This window comes from Macaca nemestrina, chromosome 20 (genome assembly GCF_043159975.1).
Source record: "Macaca nemestrina isolate mMacNem1 chromosome 20, mMacNem.hap1, whole genome shotgun sequence".
NCBI lineage: Eukaryota > Metazoa > Chordata > Mammalia > Primates > Cercopithecidae > Macaca > Macaca nemestrina.
Genome location: NC_092144.1, coordinates 10,484,381 through 10,499,691, shown reverse-complemented (window position 1 = coordinate 10,499,691; position 15,311 = coordinate 10,484,381). Strand labels below are relative to the sequence as shown.

Genomic DNA, 15,311 nt, shown 5'->3' with positions numbered 1-15,311 from the left:
CTCACAGTAGGCCACAGCGTCAGCACAGCCACCACCACCACAGCCCTGGACTCTCTCCCCTACTCTGCCGCGTGCCACTCCATGGGGAGCGGGAGACACAGTGGCCAATGCTGGCAACACTGCCGCTCGCAACACAAGGGACCTGGGGATGGGTGGACAGTGACTGTGGGTGCACCTGCCCTCAGCCCTGTCTCAAAAGGTTTTGTGGTTCACAAAGATAATCTTCTACAGGTAAGAGCATGGGGACCTTATAAACGGGGCTCGTATCCTTTCTGGCAGGATCGGTGTCCCCATGCCCCAGAAAACCCAAGTCCAGGAGCCAGTGCAGGTCTCCTGGGTGACAACCAAGGATGCCCTCAGTGTTGTGGGCATTAAGGCAACGTCTACACTCCTTGGGCTGCTGGGAGTTCGGACGGAGGTGCCCTTGGAACACTGAAGTCATTTTGGTGATGAAATAAAAACCAGCCATTTTCTGCCACCAGCCTACATGTGCCCAGGCACAGTGTGGAAGCCCGTAGTAGTCTGGCCATCCGCCTGCTGTCCCGCCCTCTCGCAGGCTCCAGATGTGCCCCTGGTACCCCAGCTCGGAGGAGGGGCTGAGGTGAGGGGCTACCCGGCTCCCAGATGCCAGCCCACTCATGGGAGTTGCAGTCTCAGGAGACTTCACTGAGCTCCTACCCTTCCTCCACTCTCAACAGATTCTCTATCCCTGTGGCTGTGACCACATCACATGCAGAGGACACATCTGTAGTTGAACTGACCAAAGTCCTTGTCCTTATGGAGTAGCCACAAAGGCACTGGGATGGGTGGGAACTGGGCTCTCTCCTGGGGGAGTCAGGGATGCGACACAGATGGGACGGTCCTCAGGAAGCCTTGGCCCTCTCAAGGACGGGAGAAGCCGCTGGACAGACCAAAGGAGAGCAAAGGGTGGGGGGTGGCCCGGCCACGCGGACCCTGAAGGGTTTTGGTTTTCAGTCTCAAAGCAGTGGGAAGCCCCTAAGGATTAAGGCAAGCTGGGGAGACCCCTGCAAGACTCGTGTCTGTAGAGTGATCCTGGACAGAACCCCGGGGAGGACCTGTGGCTGGAGGGATGCAGAAAGCACATTCCGGATGGCACCTGAGCAGGTCGGCCCAGGTGGGGAACAATGAACTGGCTGAGCTGTGTCTGTCCCAGCAGCTCACGCTCGTGTTTCTTGTAAGCCCCGTTCTAGTAAATCTCACGGAGAACTCACTCCAGGGCCTCCCTGACCCACTGGGACTGACAGACAACATGTCTCACGTGCCCTGTCGGCGTCTCACAGCCTCTCCTCCCTGAGCTTCCGTGTGCTGGGGCAGGTGGGCACAAAAACACACACGGCGACCTTTCCCATCAGGGACCACAGGGTAGGCGGTTGGGCTGAAGGCCTCTCTCCGGCAGCTGCTGCTCCTGCCTGGAAGTGCTTGCTTCCCTCCCTCTGTGCTCGTCACAGAGTCTGATTCCAGCTCCAGGCCTGACCTGTGGCAAGGTGGCAGCCACTGGGCTGCTACAAATGGCCCAGCAATGGGCATGTGGCTCACAGCAGCCAAATGAGAGCCAGCCTGGGACCTGCTTTTGTTGGGGACACTGAGCAGGTAGAAGGGAAGCCAAGATGGAAGAAGGCAGAGTCAAGAGCTGGAGAAGAGTCTCTCCAACATCGCCTGCATGCCTGGATCCAGCTGTACCTGAAGCATGTTTAACCTCCAGGGGTTAGCGCTATGTAAGCCAATCGGTGCTTTCTTCCCTGTGTCCACATGGGATGGAATTCTGGCACTTCCAGCTAAAGGTGCACAGGGCACCCCTTCCCCAGTGTACCCAGCAGTGCTGTGGAAAGACTGTCAGCCCAGGAGTCAGGACACCCGGCATCCAATCCAGGGCCCATCCCAGTGCTGAGTGCCCAAGACGCTCAGCCTGTGCCTAGGCCCACTCTGGCCACTGGACCCAGAGCGCCTGGGCCTTACCCTGCCTCACCGGAGGGAATCCCAGTGAGAAGCTTCTGTGGCAGCTGCAACGACAAAACTCTGTCACAAACGCCTCACTGGCTCATATGAACTCACCATCAAGCCTGAGGTATTTAAAGCCACGATATGCAAAGTAATCTTCCATGATGGTCATGAGGGAGGTCATTTGGCAGAACAGCAGCACTTTGTGGTTGGTTGCTCGGAGTTTGGGAAGAATTCTATCAAGAAGCTCGAATTTACCCGAGGCTCGGTACAGGTCCAGCCTGGAGTGTGGAGGAGACAGGAGAGAAGGCGCAGGATGTTAAACCCGGAAGCCTGCGGGCAGGTAAGGCAGGAGGTGCATCGCCCGCCTCCAGGCCGGGCGTCGGGTTCAAGGGCACAGACATGCTTCCTAAGCAGACATCACCCAAAGCTTAGGCAAAGCCGTTTCCCCCAACTGAAATAAGCCTGGCCACCCTCGCTGGAAGGCACATTACCAGGGTGGCACATGTATTTCTCGTCTAACCCAGACACTCATGATGATGAAAGGAGGTGCTGTGGGTCACGTGGACAGGACAACATGGGGGTGGAACAGGGGTGCTCCGGGAAGCTGGACCTTGTCTCCTTGCCTGATAAAGAAGCCCCAAGAGCAAATGCCACATCGGAGACACCCATGGTCTGCCAGACCCAGGAGGAAGGGCCACCTCGGCTTCTCACGTTCCCTTTAGCCAACACCCCCAGTGTGGTAGATGTGGACACTGAGGCTGGCAGGGGTACAATGTGATATGGCTGACCACATGACCAAGCCAGGCCTCTAGGCATTGAAGCCAGGTGTATAGGACCCTGTTCCATAACTCAGTATAAAAAAACACATCAAGGCCGGGCGCGGTGGCTCAAGCCTGTAATCCTAGCACTTTGGGAGGCCAAGACGGGCGGATCACGAGGTCAGGAGATCGAGACCATCCTGGCTAACACGGTGAAACCCCGTCTCTACTAAAAATACAAGAAAATTAGCCGGGCGAGGTGGCAGGCGCCTGTAGTCCCAGCTACTCGGGAGGCTGAGGCAGGAGAATGGCGTGAACCCGGGGGGGCGGAGCTTGCAGTGAGCCGAGATCGCGCCACTGCACTCCAGCCTGGGGCACAGAGCAAGACTGCGTCTCAAAAAAAAAAAAAAAAACACATCAAAAAGAATTTGTCATGTTTTCATTAGGTGCCTCTCGTCTTGCAAATGGCTTAATACCCCAGGGGAACTGAATGGAGGCTTTAGCTGGAAGAATGCTTTTAGCAAGGTTCTTTGCAATGGTGAAAATCTAGACACAACATCCACATCCATTAGGGGCGTAAAAGAGTTGGAGCTGCACCTTACAAAGGGTGCTATACAAAACACCCACATAGTATAAAGAGTGCCTCTATACTAGTGAACAGAGTTTAGGCTCAGAGAGGTTAAGAAAGCTGTCTAGGCCGGGCGCGGTGGCTCAAGCCTGTAATCCCAGCACTTTGGGAGGCCGAGACGGGCGGATCACGAGGTCAGGAGATCGAGACCATCCTGGCTAACACTGTGAAACCCCGTCTCTACTAAAAATACAAAAAACTAGCCGGGCGAGGTGGCGGGCGCCTGTAGTCCCAGCTACTCCGGAGGCTGAGGCAGGAGAATGGCGTAAACCCGGGAGGCGGAGCTTGCAGTGAGCTGAGATCCGGCCACTGCACTCCAGCCCGGGCTACAGAGCAAGACTCTGTCTCAAAAAAAAAAAAAAAAAAAAAAGAAAGCTGTCTAGAGTCACAGAGCTTGGAGGCGGCAGAGTGGGATCTGTAAGCCAGGAATCCTGCCTCAGGAATCCTGTCTCTTGGGGTTAATAGTGGTCAGCTCTCCGAGCACTAAAGATATGTATTATGGGGCCGGGTGCAGTGGCTCACGCCCATAATCCCGGCACTTTGGGAGGCCAAGGTGGGTGGATCACTTGAGGTCAGGAGTTCAAGATTAGCCTGGTCCACATGGTAAAACTCCGTCTCTACTAAAAATACAAAAAATTAGCTGGGCAGTGACAGGCGCCGGTAATCCCAGCTACTCGGGAGGCTGAGGCAGAAGAATTGTTTGAACCCAGGAAGCAGAGGTTGCAGTGAGCCAAGATTGCGTCACTGCACTCTAGCCTGGGCAACAAGAGCAAAACTCCATCTCAAAAAAAAAAAAAAATTTGTATTCTTTGTTTTGGATTTTTCTGTATTTTCTAATTTTCTGCCTTTGAAATTGAACAAACGTAACAGCAGCAATAAAGGCAACAAAATGACAGAAAACCTCTGCATGGACCACCTGCCCACCCCATCCAGTTGGGAAGCTTCTCACCCTTGGACAATGCCGCCGGTGAACCCCAAGTGCTCGGAAAAGGACTCCTGCAAGGCAAAGAGAGAGGCGTCAGTGACAGGCAGGTGCGGGCCACCGGGCACCCCTGCGGTCCGCACACACCTCTGGTGCTCAGAGGACAAAGCCCCTGCACTGTGGGCCCACGGCAGCTCTGAGACCAGACACAGATGCCAAAACCATCCTTCTTAGTCCACTGACATCTTTTCCCTCACACTCCTCCAACGAAGGAAAGGACATCCCATACAGCACTCTTCACACCGAGTGCACGAGGACGTCATGGGGCCACAGCCATGCTCAGGGTGCTGAGACAGCCCCAGGGGCTCTCCTGGTGGACATCAGGGGGTCTCCAACGACCCCAACACTTTACACCAAGAAACACGAACATACGCATGCTTCTAAGAAGAACCCAGATTCTCAAAGGCACCATGACCCAAAAGGGTTCTGACTCCCCCACACTTCACTGAAGAGGGTGATGACTCTTGACGCCCCGCAACGTGAGAAAAGTCAGCGTGCCAAAGAGATGCAGCAGGGCCCCCTTGGCGGGGGGACACGTCCCCCAGAGACATCTCCAAACGCTCCTGTTCTCTGAGGGTAAGCTTTCAGGGCCCTGTATTCCTATTGCATGTTGCGCCCTAACTGCCGGGGTTCTTTCCGTAAGCACTGGAGAAGTGAAGATCAAACAAGGAACAGATGTACCAGCATTACCTAATGAAAATATTCGAATCTATTTTTAAAGAGTTGTCGAGGAGAAGCAAGCCAGCTCTGCCTAAGAGCTCAGTGGACAGCAGGCCCTGAGCCGTCCGGGCCGCAGCGGGCTCACCTCGATGTGCTGGAACATGTAGGGGTGGTTGCAGATCTTCCGCAGCTGCATGATGGTGTTCATCAGGGTCTTGGTGCCGCCTTTGCCCTGGGAGGCAGATGAGAGGGTCCCAAATGGGGTCTTGCCCTCCTGGGGCGGGGTGGGGTGGGCTTGGTGGATGGGTGGCTGCTGGGAGAAGGGCCGTGGGGATACTCTAGTGGGGAGGAGTGGCTTTAGGCACAGCAATTGGGAGGAGATGGCAGGCTGGAGGCCTGGAGGCCCCCAACAAGCCCTGGGAAACACACGACTGCCTGGTACAGCAGAGGACAGATGGCGGGGACAGGGCCAGCACGACGGGACAGAAACAAGACTGGCAAAGGGCTGAGGCAGAGTCCCCGACGCTTTGTGATGCCACCTTTGTTCTGGGCACTGTTACTGTGGGATTCCCTAGAGGGTCTCAGCTGGGTGAGCCATGACTCAGGAGGCTCCCGGGGCTCCAGGATGAGGAAGGAGTTGGGGGCAGGGGCGGGGGGTGCGTGCTCTGGGCTGGGAATGGACTAGGGAACACACTGCTGTTCAGCTCAGGGGAGGAGGGGCACAGACACAACGTCTGGGGGAAGCCAGGCCGAAGTCAAGGCCTTGGGGTCAGAGTCAAGGGGTCTGGTGTATTCTCTGGGAGGACAATTTCACTCCTGCTGAGCAGAGCCAGGCAGGTGGGTCCTGGCGCCCGGGATTCTCAAGAGCAGCCCCTGAAGGAGACAGCCCGCTCCCTCCCTTTCACTTAGTAAGAGAGAGAAGGGGGGCATTCTAGAACACTCTAACCCTGCTAGGGTTAGTGCTGGGCCCAGGCTGCCAATTGCAGAAGGAGTCAGTGTTTCATAAGCAAAGGGGAAGCCACTGGCAACTGAGTCAGTGTGTCCTGACACAAGCCACCAGCCATCATAACTAGGGCTGGCCAGACGCCCTGGGGATCAGGACCAGATCATGACCCGATGGTCAGAGCGTGCTCTGCCCTGCCTGCCACACTGCCCGCCTTTGACACCCAGTGGGGACTGCAGCTGGGGGACTCCGGGGCCCACCTTCTTGTCCTTCTCGGAGCCGTCAGTCAGCAGCACGCCCTTGGCCTGCATGTGGCGGTAGAGCACTCGCTGCAGCGCAGACATGTCGCACTTGATGACATACTCCACCTGCAGGGGGCACACGAAGCTCACGAGGGCCCAAGGTGGCTTGAGGCCCGACTCCCACCACCCAAACCGAGCTCTGACCTCCCCGGCCCTGTCATATGAGCTCTGACCAGGGCACACTGGGGTGTGGGTGAGGAGTCCCGCACAGCTGGAGAGAAGAGGGGAGACCTGCGCAAAGAGAGGAAGTAGCACACAGAGATACCCGGGGGATACTGGGCCAGAAAGGGCCCCTCAGCCATCTCCTGGGGGCCTCTCCACAGCCAGCCAGGAAACAAAGAGCAAGAGGGGCAACTGTGGCTGGGGACCCCGAGTTTGCGGGTCTTGCTGTGGGAACTGGGTCCGGGGGTGTGGCTGCTGCAGGCCTTGAAAACCCAGAGCCATGACTGGGGGCCAGGGGGCGACCCCAAGCCCACGGCCCCTCCTGATGTGGCCAGGAGAGCCTGCACAGGCACCTGGCCCCCGACAGGAAGTGGGATTTTGTGCTCTAACCTATTGTGAGCTATGTGAGTCTATGAGTGCTTTTTAATCCCTACGGCAGAACAGCAGCATAGAGCGTGACAGACCCAGTGGCATCATCGCCGCCCCCAAGCTGGATTGACCAGGGCAGGCCCAGGACTGTGGGGAGAGACCCTGAGCACGCCCAGCCCTGGGGAAAGCCCCCACATGAGGCTGCTTCACCAGTGGCTCCCGTCAAAACTCCGTCACCTTTTCAGGCAACTGGGCCTCGACTTCCTTCTTGAGTCGTCGGAGCAAGAAGGGCCGCAGCACTTTGTGGAGACGCCGGATGATGAGAATGGTTTCCTCCTCATTCAGGTCCACCTGGACCCCCCAAGACACGAGAAGCAAGCATTACCTCCAAAGGAGGGCAACGGAGGTCTCACTAGAAGGTGCAGATGTGGAGACAGGGGGGATGGGGTCCCCTGGGGTGACTCTGCCCTTGGCATGTGGCTTTTCAGACCGCTTTATGCTTTCTGGGGGCCCAGCAGGGCACCCTCTTCTTTAGGAAACTGTAAGGATCTGGTTCCCTCCGTGTAATTCCTGGGACATGGAGCCGCAGTACCCAGAGCACAAACCTCTGTGTGGACCATCTGCCCACCCCATCCAGTTGGGAAGCGTCTCACCCTGCTCCCTGTGCCTCACCAGAAAGACCCCGGCAGCGGGCATGCTGCTCTCCACGAGTAACACAGACTGGAGTGCCCACAGACCCACCACACACCAAGCTCACGCCAGCAGCGCTGCAGGGCCCAGCCTGACCACGTGGGGCTTACACAGAGTGATTCTCAGGGAGGGCTCTCATTCAGCCTGGGTGGAACTAGGTGAAAGAAACCCTGACCTCCCACGGCGCCTACTCCTCTACTAAGAACTAACTTTTAAAATGATTTAATTAAAAAGTTAAAGGAAAATAAAATGAAGCCAGAACTTTTCTTCTATTGCTTCCCAAGCAATCCTTTGGCAGAGCTTTTGCTCAGCTCAGAAAGTGCCGAAACTACGGCATCAGATCCTGGCTCTTGGTGTGGGGGGCCTGGGAATCTAAAAATTGGGGATCCCTTTATCATGAGGCTTTGGGGAATGCCTCAGTTTCTCTGTCAGAAGAGTCACAGCCTTGACCAGCAGCCGAGAGGGCAGGGAACTCACGGACGACGCCAGGAAGGCCCCAGCTGCCCTGGACCTGTCTAAGGTGGGAAGAAGGGGGGGGGCAGGGCACTTCGAGGTAACCTCTGCAGTTCTGCCCACACTTCAGCATCTGGCTAAACCCCTCAGAAAGAAACACAGCCCGTCCCACAGTTTCAACCTCCAACAGCAAGGGGGGCTCTAGGCTCAGGGACCAGTGCTGGTGTGGGGCTACTCATCCATGATGATGCCGCCATGCCACAGCCTGGCTGATGTTGTCACCCAGACACTGAGACACACTGGCCACTGTGCTTTTCGAAAACAACATAAGACAGAACTGGACCATGCGGCCTCGTTAACTGGAATCTTCCAAGCTTCCTTCCCACTGCCCTGAGGGTGAGTTCTGAGGGCACCTAAAGGGGCCTACAGCATGCTGCAGACTCTAGCGGTGCTCTCCACACACTTGCGGTTCCACAGCTGCCTCAGGGCCATCTTCCTCACCACTCCTTCTACACCTGGAGCATAGAGTCAGAGACGCCCCGAGCATTCCGAGATTCACCATCATGACCTCTGCCCTGCTCCCCTGGGGCCCTTATGGCTGCCCCAGCCTTGGGTTCCAGGGCTCCCCTGGCTCCATGCAGATGCGGAATCTCGCCAGGCACCCAGCACAGGCCTAGCCAGCTGTAGCAGGCGCTGGACACGCTCCAGCCAGCAGAACCAGCCGCACCTGGAACCGTCAGCATGGGCACAACTGGACAAACCCACCTTTTCCCCAGTCATGGCGAAGGGTGCGTTGAACCACTGCTCGAAGGTGCTGCAGCTCTTGAAGATGGTGGGCAGCAGGAAGTTGAGCAGCGCCCAGAGCTCGGGAAGCTTGTTCTGCAGTGGTGTGCCTGTCAGCAGCAGGCGGCGGGGCGCCACGTAGTGCGTGTTGAGCACCTGCGTCAGCTTGCAGTGGTGGTTCTTCATGCGGTGACCTTCGTCCACAATCATGTACTTCCAACGGATCTGCCGGCACAGAGTGGGCAATCAGGGGCGGGGGCAGCAGGTGGCCCAGCACAGGGGGAGAATCTCCCACTCTGTGCCCAGGAACCAGGAAGGCTCCAGGTGGAAGAGCGCAGCTGGGTGGAGAGCACAGTCCTGATGTCCTGCCCCAGGGCCGACTCACCGAGTTGGAGCCACACAAGGTAGCCTCTCGCAAGCCTCAGGTAGAGACAGGCCCGTGACCCCATGACTATTGTCAGGTGAGCAAAGCGAATTGCAAAAAAGTAATCTGGCTTCCCCGCAAAATCACACGTATCAATCTACAGCACAGAAAAATGCCCAGCACATTCTGACAGAAGATACATCTTGCTGACTGGGGAGTCTGTCCCGCTGGTGTGGAGGGTCTCAGGGGAACTGGGTTGGTGATGGGTACATTTCTAATGAGCAGCCTATGATTCAGAACGTGTGCCCCATGGGGTAGGGGCCGCGCCACTACATACAGGGCCATGCAGGTCGGGAGGGGGCGCAGTGGCCGCACTCAAAGAGCACTCCCACTGTGGGGTGATTACGTCACCCGAGTCACTGGCAGGGGAGCATGGGGTTTCAGAGCCTGGTTCCTGGGCCTGCACACGACCTGGCTTTCTACAGTCAGCCGCAGAGGAAGCACCTGAAGCACAGACCTGAGGCAAGAGCCTGCACGCAGGATACCCAACTCCCCGGGCCTCAGTTTCCTCCTGTGTTGGCTCAGGAAAAAAAACACCCAGTCCTCGGAAGGCTGAGGCAGGAGAATCACTTGAACCCAAGAGGCAGAGGCTGCTGCAGTGAGCTGAGATCGCTCCACTGCACTCCAGCCTGGGTGACAGCCGTGAGACTCTGTCTCAAAAAAAAAAAAAGGAAAGAAAGCACCCAGTCCACAGCCCCAGTATCATCACTCCAGCCATGCACTGAGAGGCGGGGCAACCCATAAACAGCTCCTCCATCCCCCCCATCCCTGGGTCAAGAACTCCACTGTTAGGCCAGCCACAGTTGCCCAGTGCTTTGTGAGGCCAAGGTGAGAGGACTCCTTGAGGTCAGGAGTTTGAGATCAGCAGAACAGCAAGACCCCATCTCCATAAAAAATACATTTAAAAAAATTAGCTGGGCTTGGTGGGACTACTCAGGAGGGTGAGGTGGGAGGATCGCTTGAGGCCAGGAGATTAGGCCTGCAGCGAGCCGTGATCACATCACTGCACTCCAGCATGGGCAACAGAGCGAGACTTGGTCTCAAAAAAAAAAACCGCAAAAAATTCTACTGCTCAACACTCACTCAGCTGGATGTTTAGGAGTGAGACCAGGTACATCTTTACCTGCGACCCCTCCTCGAATGAGGAACGTGAGTTTTTGGAGGAAGAGGACTATGTCTGTTTTCTATCTGGGCCATATTTTCATCACTGATGGCCATGCTGGGACTGCTTTCACAGTTTCATCCCAGAAGAGGCTTCCAAGCCAGCAGGACCCTCACAGAACAGCCCAAACCAGCTGCCCAAGGCCAGCAGGCAGTCATGGTTTTTGGCCCTCGAGCTCTCCCCCACACACTGAATCTCAGCCCATGGCCTGTGGTGAGAAGCCAGGGCCCCAGGGAGGGACAGCCAAAGCAGTGAGAGACAGGAGGACAAGACTGGTCTGGCCAAGGCCCATGGGGACCCTGTAGGTGGGTCAGGAGACGCCTTGGTGCTGAGGCTCTCTGGGCAAAAGGCCCGAGAGGAGGCAGAGCTCATGCTGTGTAGTTGGCCCCAGCTTCTGGGCCTGACTCAGGGCCTGCCTGAAGACAGTTGGGGAGGTAAACCCGAGGACGCCCCTACCTGGGCCTTCCCCCTACACAAGGCAGCTGTCTTCACCCACATGCAGGTGGGGCTCTGGGAAGTTACTCGAAGGGGCTTTGGAGGGGACGGGCGCGTGACCCACGTGTGAACATCGTGGTCAGGCAGCAGCAGCCCCAAAGCACTAGGCCCGTGGCCTGGCGTTTCCCCCGGGGACACGCTACCTTGGCGAGGATATGCTTGTCTTTGATGATGTACTCGTACGTTGTCAGCAAGACGTTGAACTTCCCACTCCGGAGCTGGGGGACAAAGGCCCGTCTTGCTGCTGGGGATCCCTGTAAGGGAAGCAGGATACGCAGCTCAGCTTTTGGGGCCGGGTGGCAGGAGGGGCACAGGCACCCCCTGCAGCTGCCCAGTGACACGGTGGGAGAGCTTGTCCTCACAGAGGGGAGTGGGGAAAGGGGCTGGCAGGGCCGCTGGCCCGTCCCCAGACCTCCCCATGCAGAACATGCGCTGCAGAGGGAAGGGGAAGCAATGCGGGCCAGCGGTGGCCAGGGCCTGAGGGAACCGCGCAGCCTGCACCGCCATCTGCCCATTCCTGGTGGCTGGGTCCCCATCTCAGGCTCCCGAGCTGGCCTCTGAGTGCTGACCACCATGCTCACTCCTGCCTCCTCCCCATTGAGCTAATCTGCTCTGTCCCTGCCCAGTCCAAACTCCCGGACCCATGTGACTGGAGTTCCAGGCTGTCCTGGAGACTCCGTGTAACGGGAGACCCAGCATTCTCCCCAGGTTCACTGGGCAGAGGTGTGTGTGGATGTCCCGCTCGCCCACTGCCTGCACCTCCGTAGCAAGAGCGGAAACCTCAGCGGCCGTGACCTACCTTGTAGGACACCTTCACCACGGAGGGGGCCCACTTGTCAAACTCGTACGCCCAGTTGGACAGCGTTCTGATGGGACAAGGAAATGAGAGTCAAGTGCTGGCCTCTCATCAACGGCTCACTGTGCAAACCCACAGCCACTGGCTGCCAGGGCGAGGCCAACATGGTCACGGCCCCCAGAGTGGGCAGAGAAACTGTGTTTAGGGCGGTGGAGGGAGGGAGGGAAGGAGACTGGCGAGGACGTAAAGGGCTCTGCCTCGGAGGGCACAAGGGACACGGGAAAAGAGGACAAGGGCTTTTAGAGTGAGAAGCAGGGACACAGAGATGTGATGGGGGACAGAAACAACACTGCCAGGGCTGGGGGAGCCTGCACCTGCTGCCAGGAAAATGCAGCTTCAGAACACAGGCTTCATGCCCAGAGCCAGGCTATCAACAGTGCTGTGGAGACCTGGGGATATGGGAGACGCCAAACTGTCTTTCTGCCACCCTCCAGCCATGGAAGGTTCCTGACTGTGAGAGAGAACGAGGACAGTGAGGGGCGAGGCAGGGCCTGGCTCAGGTGGCAGGCAGGAGGACAGGGATGGGAGGGAGTGGCAACACGTGGCTGCTCCCCTGTGGGATGACCAGGACTGGGATGAGGGAGGACGTGGGGGAAGGCAGAATGCAGTGGGGAGGGGTGAGTCACCTGGGACCGACAGCCTAGAGACAGAGGAGAGGGTGGAGGCAGCGATAAAGCTGAGTCCCCAAGGGGGCGGGCTCTGGGAAGAAGACTGGGGCCGGGAGTTTTCAGTGGGGGAGTGAAGCCACTCAGAAAGTCTAGACGGGGTGGTTCGTAAAGACAGGGCTCGAAGCTGGAGTTCCAGGGACTACTCCTGGTTTACCCCCAAGCAGTTCCAGGAGGGAGGTGCTGTGTCCACCATGAACCCATCTTCAGCCCCCCTGGAAGCCACAGCCAACCAGGCGGCAGAGCCAATGGGGATAGTTTCTGAAGGAGCGTGGGGAGCAGGGGCTCAGCAGCCTTGCGCTTCCGCTGCCTTTTGCCCTGTCCACTCTCCTGGAACCTGGATGAGGTGAGGGAGGCAGTGGAGCCGTCTTGTAACGATGAGGTAAGGAGCCTGAGGGTTGGAGTCACCCAAGAATGACTGGGCAAAAACCTGGGGGAGGCTGGGTCCCTGATGGCATCTTGGAGCCACTGGACCTGGCCCATAGGGCCTGACCCTGCGCTTCCGCTGACTTAGGAACAGTGAAACCTCCCTGGAATGATGGGGGACAGTCAGGGCACCAAGGGAGAAGCCGGAGATGTGAGAAGCATCTGCACTGGGAGGGAGAAGAGCCAGGAGCAAGGGTCAGGAGGGGCCTGAGGGGACAGGTTCCGGAGACAGAAGTCCAAACGGAGGCAGGACAAGCAGCTCATGGGAGGAGGCAGCAATTCCCAGTTGAAAGGGCCGGCACGGTCGGATGCCCATACGTTGTAAACATTCCCCAGGGCGCGGGCCCTCTTCTGGCCTGCAGGAGCTGGCGTTCCACAGTGTGGACACTTGCCCAGGTGGGGCGTGGTGTGGAAAGACTGCAGGAGCACCCACCTCACAACCTCACTGAAGTGAGGGAGGGAGCTGACCTCTATCACCCTGGAAATGGAATCTGACTGCAATCTGGATGCCTGAAGACACAAGGAACTGGTCCCAAGGCCTGCGTTCTAGTGGCTCAAGATGCTTCTCAGAGGTACGGGCTCACTCCTCTGAAACTGCTGTCCACGGACGCTGAGACTGGGAACACGCACAGGGTGCAAGTGCGAGAAGGAACCTGTGGTCCCCACTCAGAGCCGCAGACAGTGGCGTGAACTCATGTTCAGCTTAACACAGAAACAGATGCAGAGGCAGAGAAGGCCTTTTAGACGATATGTGCACATAGCATCAGCACGCGGACACAAATCTCCAAGCACTGACCACTGAGAGGGCCCCGGGAGCAACGACACCCCAGAAGCAACGGGCCCATCCAGGACCCAGGTCTTGGTTCCCAAACCCATTCTGTAAGAAGGGAAACCAGGCTCCGTGGAGAAATGGCTGATTCGAGGGAGTGGGCGGGAAATGGACTATGTAAGCCTGTGGCATCTCTTGGTGCCAAAAAGCAAGAAAGTCCTCAAAATTCACCCAATGCTGGGGGCGTGTCAAAGGACAGAAGAGCCAACCTAAAGAGCTCCCAGTGGCCAAAGCTGGATGGATTTGAGCCACAAAACAAAATCCAGCACTGGTGCATAGCCTGGAGTAGAAAATAAATAATTTAATCCGTGGGTCCATACTCATATGAAGAAATGACTAAATCAATAGAAAGGACACAATTCATCCAGGGAGAATTCTCCTAGGCCGAACCTGAAAAAACTGAAGCAACGAAATAAATAATATTTGTTTGCGTGAGTCCACAATGATATAAGAATTACCCTAACAAGCACATGGGGGAGAAGAGAAAGCTCTTCCTAATAGTAGAATTCCAGGTAATTTGCAGAGAAGGGTGGATAGAAACAGGTAACCATGTATCTAGCAACTCTCATGTAATTATTTTTTCAGGCAAGACTTATCCGATGTTTGCTGCTATAGTTTGGGTATTTGGTGCTTCCAAACCTCATGCTGAATTCTGATTTCCAGTGTTGGAGGTGGGGCCTGGTGGTAGGCGAATGGGTCACAGGGGCGGAACCCTCATGAATGGCCTGTACCATACTGGGGATGGGGGATGAGTGAATTCTTGCTCTCTGAACTCCCTTGGAAGCTACTGTTAAAAGGAGCCTGGCACCCCCACCTTGCTCGCCTCCTCTCTCCCCATGGGATCTCTACACTGGTTGCCCTCTGCCTTCCACCGGGAGTGGAATCCGCCTGAAGCGCTCACCAGGTGCCCAGTCTTCCAGCCAGCAGAATCATGAGCCAAATAAACCTCTGGTTTTTTTGGGTTTTTTTTTTTTGAGAAAGAGTTTCATTCTTGTTGCCCAGGCTGGAGTGCAATGGTGCGATGTCTGCTCACTGCAACCTCTGCCTCCCAGGTTCAAGCGATTTTCCTGCCTCAGCCTCCGGAGTAGCTGGGATTACAGGCATGCGCCAACACGCCTGGCTAATTTTTTTTTGTATTTTTGGTGGAGACAGGGTTTCACCATGTTGGTGAGGCTGGTCTCCTGACCTCAGGTGATCTGCCCACCTCGGCCTCCCAAAGTGCTGGGATTGCAGGCGTGAGCCACCACACCTGGCTAAACCTCTTTACCACCTAGCCTTAGGTATTCCTTTATGGCAACAAGAAATGGAGTAGGACAGATGCTGAAATGACTGGGAAAAGTAGGAAGAGAAATGGGATATTTACATACTGTCAAAGTGCGTTCCCACGAGATAGTTATTAATGGAAAGTGTAACTCCTAGGTTTACAGTGGGAAACCCAGCAGGCACCTTGCCCAAGAGCCCAAGGCCTCAACATCTCATGCCTTCCCCGCTAAGGCACATCAAGCTGGGCGTGGCGTTGCTCCACGTGATCACGTAAGACAAACCCAAACTGAAGGAGAGGCTACCAAAGCTCCAACCAGGATTCAACAGCGTCAAGCTCGACAAGGATGAAGGATGAAATGAGGAACTGCCACGGGCATGCCACACAGACATGACAGTGTGGGATCCTGGACCAGAACAAGGCCACTTGTGGGAAAACTGACAAGACTGGTAAATAAGGCCTCTGGTTTGCTATTAGTATTACGTCCATGTTATTTTCCTG

General features: G+C 56.6%; 1 protein-coding gene across 12 annotated transcripts in view; it reads right to left on the bottom strand.

Moving 5' to 3' along the window:
- Positions 1 to 15,311, bottom strand: part of LOC105473733 (SWI/SNF related BAF chromatin remodeling complex subunit ATPase 4) — a 103,437-nt gene that overhangs the window by 31,645 nt on the left and 56,481 nt on the right. For all 12 annotated transcript variants that reach the window (XM_071085889.1, XM_071085891.1, XM_071085896.1 and 9 more), the window contains exons 17-24: positions 11,573 to 11,639; positions 10,917 to 11,027; positions 8,675 to 8,917; positions 7,004 to 7,117; positions 6,194 to 6,301; positions 5,136 to 5,222; positions 4,298 to 4,344; positions 2,074 to 2,240 (exon numbers count right to left, since the gene is read on the bottom strand). In XM_071085889.1, coding sequence (XP_070941990.1) covers positions 2,074 to 2,240; positions 4,298 to 4,344; positions 5,136 to 5,222; positions 6,194 to 6,301; positions 7,004 to 7,117; positions 8,675 to 8,917; positions 10,917 to 11,027; positions 11,573 to 11,639 — 944 coding nt within the window. The remainder of the gene's footprint in view (positions 1 to 2,073; positions 2,241 to 4,297; positions 4,345 to 5,135; positions 5,223 to 6,193; positions 6,302 to 7,003; positions 7,118 to 8,674; positions 8,918 to 10,916; positions 11,028 to 11,572; positions 11,640 to 15,311) is intronic.